The following is a 7837-nucleotide window of genomic DNA, read 5'->3' on the forward strand; positions in this document are numbered from 1 at the left end:
ATGGTAAGAGATCACCACCGCCCATAAAAATCTGCAACACCAGTGATGGTGGTGGTAGTGGTGGTCGTTGCCAACCTAGAGAACAGATGTACCTAATGCATTTTTTTACATAAAATTTACCGTGATTGACCCTTATCTCACCTGAACTGATGATCATAATGGTGTTAACCCCCGATACAAAAAGAGGGGTGTTATAAGTTTGACCGCTATGTGTGTCTGTCTGTGACACCGTAGCTCTTAAACGGGTGAACTTATTTGAGTGAGGTTTTTTTTATTTGAAAGCAAGTTTTCTAGCGATGGTTCTTAGACATATAACATCAAGATCGGTTTAGCCGTTTTTGAGATTTTGAATTTTGAAGTGACAAAGTCGGGGCTTTTCGAAGTTTTTGCTGGTTAGGTTAATAAGAGTGATACAAATGATAATTTAGTGAAAATAAAAATTCGACAAAATAAGAATTATGAATAATGAAATTATAATTTCAAATTGGCTCATTATATGTATAAAAATAAATTGGCTTAAGACAAAGTATTAATTATGGTAAAAGTTGTTAGACATAGTGAAATTAGGCAAAAACTTTTAGACAAGTAAAGGGATTACCGCCAAAAATCACGTCAATCCGTCGCTCCGTTTCGACGTGAAAGACGGACAAACATACACAAATACACTCACTTTCACTTTTGTAATATTTGTATGGATATTCGATACACAGAAAAAACACATTAGAAAGAAATAATAATTAAAAAAACATCGAATACAGCTCGAGTTCAACTCATCGAAGGCAGTTGGTAGTTTGGGCCACAGCAGCGCCACCAACCCTAGCGCTGCCAACCCTTCTGCCTACTTAATACGTGCCATAGGATCCGCAGAAGGACCAAACCATGGCTTTTATTTTGCGGAAAACATGCAGTGTAAGGATATCAACCAGTCAAAAGTGTATTATGGTAGCAACTGATGACTTTTGACGACTGGATGGCTAAGTAGTTAGAGTACCTGACTACGAAGCTTGAGCTCCCGGGTTCGATTCCCGGCCGGGGCAGATATTTGTATGAATAATACGAATGTTTGTTCTCGGGTCTTTGATGTTTAATATGTATTTAAGTTTGTATTTATCTATATATATTTTTTATTCGACAGGATTGCAAACGAGCAAGTGGGTAATAGATCACCACCGCCCATGAACACCTGCAACACCAGGGGTATTGCAGATGCGTTGCCAACCTAGAGGCCTAAGATGGGATACCTCAAGTGCCAGTAATTTCACCGGCTGTCTTACTCTCCACACTGAAACACAACAGTGCAAGCACTGCTGCTTCACGGCAGGATTAGCGAGCAAGATGGTGGTAGCAATCCGGGCGGACCTTGCACAAGGTCCTACCACCTGCAAAAATCAGTAATATAAGTATGTTTATCCGTTGCCTAGTATCCATAGTACAAGCTTTGCTTAGTTTGGGACTAGGTCAATTGGTGTCAAGTGTCCCACGATATATAAAAAAAAAACTTTGGGGATAACCGCTCCAAAGTTCTAACTTCAAAGACTTTGGGTATCACCATCAAGATAAAGACCAACGATAGTTCTATCATCATCTTGTCGGTGAAGTAATCGCCATTCTGTACGCCTCTCTGCCAAATGGCTTTGAGCTCCTGATAGGATACGATAACTTTAACCTTCTCTCTGGCTTGATCCACCAATCCACAAGCGCAGGTCTTGGTTTTTCCCTGCCTCTGCTGCCCTCATTTTTCCCTTCAATTATAATTCTTATGATCTTATGTAACTATCATGTCGTATAAAACTTCTTAATAAAGAAAAAAGTGCGATTGTTTGGTTTCGAACGCCGACACTCGGGCTGTCGCATCCTCCCCTAAGACCACTGGGCCACGGCCGCTCTCCCGCTTCCTGTGAATATTCCACCCATATACTAAGAGGTCAATGGCACGCCCAGCCAACCGTCGCCTCTAGGACGCAGCGCGATATATAACTGTGCGCCCGCGCACTTAGAACCATACTCTTCGGTGACATTAAGACAAACAGACAAGTGCATAGGACACCATGGCTAAAGTAAGTGGATTTTTGATTAGCTAAGTTTAATTTTAATTGTGAGCGTTTTTCAAAGTGAATGTTTTCGTTGGACAAGACTGATACATAAATTTGTATCATGAGATTAGGACATTTAAAAAAAAATACCTAAAGACCCAAGTCAAATTTTTTCATCAAATTTTGAAACCAACTTAAATTTAATGTCAGTCAGGAATAGTTCTAAATTTAGTATTTTGGGCCTTACAAGGTCAATAAGAATACATTTCAATCCAAGTAAGAAATTTTGAACATATAAATTTTATGTATTTTTTTGGATTTTTTTAAAGAACTACAAGATTTCGGATTGCAAATATGCTGTCTTGCTGCTAACGTTGAAAATAGTTCAGCAGTTTAAACGTTTAATAAAATAAACAATAGTTTTATTTAAATCAAACTGTGAAAATCGTATTTTTAAATATCGCCTAAATATATTTGTTTTGCGGAATGGTCCACAATATTTTTAATTCTGCGGGACAAATTGAAAGTTATTGGTCAAAGGATATACGTTTTTAGAAGTAATATTTTAAACAATAGAAAAGTCATCAATATTCAACATCACAAAATGAAAACGCAAATTAAGATTTATTATTCAGATATTTGTATTCAGAAACATATAATTTTTATTCATTTTTATAAAAGAATAAAGTATAAAGATACTTTTCACAAAGCTCGATACATAAAGATGTATCGAGCCAAGTGTATAGTTATTACCAAGGAGCGGAATTTCTCATAGCAAAAATCAAATGTCAAAGGAATTGAACATAACTTTTATCGACTATCGATAAATATTTCAGCAATGAATAAAACAGAAAATAGTAGGTACTTTTAAAATAGCACTTTTTATGTTTAAAATATAAAGAGCTGGAGCTGCTTCAAATTAACTGTACATTTAGAGCAGTATATCGTTGAAGAATCTTCATTGTAAATAAGTAAAGGATGTTTTTTTATCCATTTGTTAATCGTTTTTCTTTTAGGATTAACCTTTTAATAACACGGGAATGACTGAGAAAAATTCAAGCGACCTAAATGTCACAATATGTGACGTTGACGCGATTTATTTTATTTTAATATGGAGATGAAAGTCGCTTATCAAAGTGGTCAAATGTTACAGAATAATGTTAAAGGCGATAACAAGCGAAGAGTCGATTCGATAACATCGATAACTGGAACAGTCGATACAACTTATGTTCAATCCCTTTGATGTTTGATTTTTGCTATGAGAAATTCCGCTCCTTGGTTATTACTCGTCACAAAGCTAAGGACACATATTCTCTTTGTGAAAAAATCTTCTTTTTTAAAAAAAAGTTAATGTTACACTCTAAAATGAACGCTTGGCAACCAAATAAATAACAGCAAAACCGATTCTATCGATTTTTTGGATAATTATCACAGTATTTCCTTATTAAAATAATATATTACACTTTATACATTAACTGTACAATCTCGCTTTGTATTGTATGCAAAGTTACCTATAAATAGCCCTTTTAACATAACGTGTTAAGGAGTCATTACACCACCCGTGGGAGCAAGCGTTGAATAGACATTATTACTAAAACTTTATTGACTGTTACTGTGTTGTGTTTTTTACGACTTCAAAAATCGGACACTGTATCGCTGGCTATGCGGGAAATATACAATATTTACCTCTCTTATTCTTTCCCTTCTCTTCTACGAAATTATGGAGAACCTAAGGATTATGTATTTCCACAGAAAAAAGTATCAAAAAACTTTTTTTTTTAGTTCGCAGTTCTCACCCTCGCACTATTCTGCCTCGCGCTTGCGCACGCTGCGCCTGCTGAAAAACCAACAGAAAAAGATGACCTAGCTACAGAACCTGTAGAAAAAGAAGACCTTAAAACTGCCGCCTCAAGCTGGGGACATTTGGGGGGATGGGGAGGCCACCACGGGGGCTATGGCCACTGGGGATCGCCATACTACGGGGGCTACTACGGGTGGCCTAGCTATAGCTATGGGTGGCCCTACTATGGTGGATATGGTGGTTACGGTGGCTACGGTGGTTACGGCGGCTATGGTGGATACGGTGGATATGGTTATGGCCACGGCTTGTGGTGGTAAATGTATGTAGTAGTAGTTACTGTGAAATTACCAAAATGTGTGACATCTGATATAGAATTGACAGGTATATGTTAGTGAAAAATATTTTGTAAATAAAGTTATTTATATTTTACTATTGTTATGGTTACAGAGTATTTCCAGTATTCACATTTATTTGAGACTGTAAAAACACAAATAACTAAACTGTCTGAGTTATAATTCGACACATTTTATTTCTTGTTTTTTTTTTTCTTTTTCTATCATTATTTTTACTCTGGACTTGCCGGTATACCACCACTTATTTTTTATGGTATTTTGTATAAGTTATAGAAATAAGATCTCTTCAAATCACTGCCTAAAGTATACTATGTATAAATAGATGTAAGTGTATAAATGTTTCATTATGCTATTAAAGAACTATGAAGATCAATTTCTACATTATTTTTAGTCTACAATCCCTTAACAATAAAACAGATCTTATCTCCCTCTAATCAATTCAAAACATCTTGTCAGATGGTAAGGCTATAGTTTGACTAAATAGGCTTGTAGGTTTTTTTTGTGATTTTTAGACTGTCGTGAACAAATAGCAAATAAATATGGAGTTTGTCATCGTTTCCATTAATATTTGTTCTAGACCGTACGCAAAAACTACTAGTACTGGCAAACTCCGATGACAGCAATTAAAGAAACAACATAAGAAGTTTGATATGTTTAAATTTGTTTGACAGCGAAAGTGTACCGTATCAAACGCATGACAGCAATTACAACCCGACCAAGGTAAATTTGCACCTCGCGTCTTAACAAGAACAGTTAAATAAAATTAAAATCAACAAATTAGAGACGATTATTCGTAAGACGCGTATCGGCGACAAGGATGCTAATGCTGTCTTATATTGTTTTAAAACACACTATATTCTAAAATACAATCACTGAGAAAAGCTCCGAAATATAAGTCAGCCAAATGCAAGTCGGAATCGCGTACCGAGAATTCCAGAAAAAAAATATAGGTTTGTTTTGTATATATATAGCTGGCTAGTGTTAGCAAAACCCCTCCAAGTAAATTGTACGCAAGTGCAGGGTCATTTTAAATGATTACAACATAGATATATCCACAAATTAAGATTTCAGACTTTTCTCATTGATTGTGCTATGTAGCAGATTTGAGTATTTAATTTTAATTTCAGCATGATACTTCCACGCGTTTCTGAGAAATAAATGCGAAACAAAGCGAGTTCAATAATCAGGTTGCACTAAAAATTGAAACCTAACCCAAAAATCACAATAATAAGTCTTGACTGTCGAACTTTCTATACTTATTCGCATTAGAATCTTAATGTTTAATATTAAAACAGTCAAAGAATAAATCCATACTAATATTATAAATGAGAAAGTGTGTTTGTGTGTTTGTCCGTCTTTCACGCCGTAACGGCGCGACGGATCGACGTGATTTTTGGCATAGAAATAGTTTATGGGCCCGAGAGTGACATAGGCTACTTTTTATCCCGGAAAATTGCACAGTTCCCGAGGGAACAGCGCGCGATAACCGAATACCACGCGGGCGGAGCCGCGGGCAAAAGATAGTACTTAAATATTTTTTTGTGCTAGCATGAAGCTAATATACCTAGAAACATTCGGCAATTGCATTCGGAATATAATACTGTATCCTCTGAATAAGAAACTATACTATATATCCTCTGTCTAACGTCTATATGCCTGTTTGTTACCCCTTCATGCTTCAGCCATTTTGAGGTCCTGAGAAAGACGAAATAGTTATTAATATTATCCCGGACGCTGCATAATTTCTCGCGTGATCGCGGTAAAAAATTCTTGGCAGACTAAGTCAAAATAAACAGCTAGTATTACATAAAGTATATCAAAAAGCATAAACGATCGTTTCCAAAAATGAGGATTTAGTAGAATTTTACTATGTACGAATTCTAACAAATTCTCATTTATTTTTTGTCATTAATACAATTTGTTACGTATACAGTTAATTTCACATAAAAAAGTCGTAAAACAAAGCCAAACAAAAGAAGTAGGTACACAAGCAATTTAAATTAAAAACCACTGACTACAAATTGTTGTTTACTACATTTAAAATGTAGAAGTTAATTAACATATTTTTTACATTGTTGTCTTTGTTTATTATTAGGTACTTATTATGTGAGAAAAACGTAGGCGACATATGTATAAGCCTTTATATTTATTATTAAGTGATATTTATCCTAAAAAGATTTATTCCTACTCACATTTATTTTACTATTGAACAAGAAAGCTTCGTTTATGTAATTTAAGTTAGCAACAGTAACGATTGCAAGACGTTGATGTCTTTTACAAGAGAAAAAAGATTCTGTTCTAATTTGAAAACAGCGCCACCTAGTGCCACCTTGTTGAAGTACAAACTAAGCACAGCGCGTACGCAACCTAAGTAAGACAACTTTGTGCCATAAGGTATCAGTTTTATGTGTTTGCAAAACTGACCATGGTTATTAGTTACTACATGGTATCATAGATGGCGTTACTAAACTTATTTTTACCCGACTACTCGAAGGGTTATGTTTTTCGAGCGTATGTATGTATGTATGGTATGAATATGGATATACCTATAATATGTCCATTTCTTTGGTCCTCGCTGCAGCCTAAACGGCTGGACGGATATATGAGGTATAGACATATTATTATGAGGTATCATTGGATTTGTCATAACTGTCGGAGTGATATAGAGTACATGATATTTCAATATGGCGTCTGCGAAAAACAATATGGCGTAGGAATAAAAAAAAATGTGTTGTAACAATATGGGTATCAAATGAAAGCTACTAAGTAGTCCATTCTCAATGTAATTATATGGGTTATAATACTTTCAATCTACCATTTTCACAGAAATATCAAAAAATAATAAAACAAAACATTGAATTAAAAAAAACCCGACTGCCTTCAAAACTAAAAAAGTAAGAAAATAATTCTAGTAGTCTAGAACTCTGTCAAGTAGCTTAATTTAAAGTCACACCCATTCAAATCGTAACCAGCTCAAAAGTTCTTGGTAACGGGTCCCGACTGTTGAACTTTAAATTAGCTACTTGACATGCAGAGTTCTAGACTACTAGACTTATTTTCTTCCTTTTAGTTTTTAAGGCAGTCGGTTTTATTTTATTATTTATATTTCGTTTTCTAACAGATACGAGTATTTTATACAATGTTAGTAACAATGAACTCTTAGATAAATCTATATATAAGTTGTCGGCACAATTAATATTTAACTGCTACATTATACACACACTTCGTACTGCTTATGCATTACATTTTTAAATTATAGTCATCTGGTTGTCACATTAATAGACCAATAACCATCGACTTCTATGTACCTTACGGCACTAGACTGGTTGTTTGGAACAAAGCGCGCGGCGCATCAATCATCAATATTACTTTGACACAACCGCTGTCACGGACGACTGTTCACAAAACCGCCCTGTGAACTGTTTTTGTGCGCTGTTTTGATGTAAGAAACATGCAGTCTAGTAACAATGAGTGATGAGTTCTTATTTTAATTGAAACACAGGTCCTAATTGTAATTCAATTTCTTACTAAGGTAATAAAAGCTGAATTAAGAAGTTATTTTTTTGTAAATATATTAACAATCTAAAGCATCAAATGTATGCGGAAATAATATTTTTCTGCACCATATTTGAGAATGTTATTTGATGTTG

The 7837-nt window shown here is 35.0% G+C and overlaps 1 protein-coding gene across 1 annotated transcript; it reads left to right on the plus strand.

Annotated features, from left to right (window-relative positions):
- Positions 1 to 1982: 1982 nt before the first annotated feature.
- On the plus strand, positions 1983 to 4560 carry LOC141433745 (uncharacterized). The gene is made up of 2 exons (XM_074095838.1): positions 1983 to 2057; positions 3816 to 4560. The coding sequence occupies exons 1-2, from the start codon at positions 2049 to 2051 to the stop codon at positions 4149 to 4151; spliced, it is 345 nt and encodes a 114-aa protein (XP_073951939.1). The 5' UTR covers positions 1983 to 2048; the 3' UTR covers positions 4152 to 4560.
- Positions 4561 to 7837: the final 3277 nt, after the last annotated feature.

This window comes from Choristoneura fumiferana, chromosome 12 (genome assembly GCF_025370935.1).
Source record: "Choristoneura fumiferana chromosome 12, NRCan_CFum_1, whole genome shotgun sequence".
NCBI classification, from domain to species: domain Eukaryota; kingdom Metazoa; phylum Arthropoda; class Insecta; order Lepidoptera; family Tortricidae; genus Choristoneura; species Choristoneura fumiferana.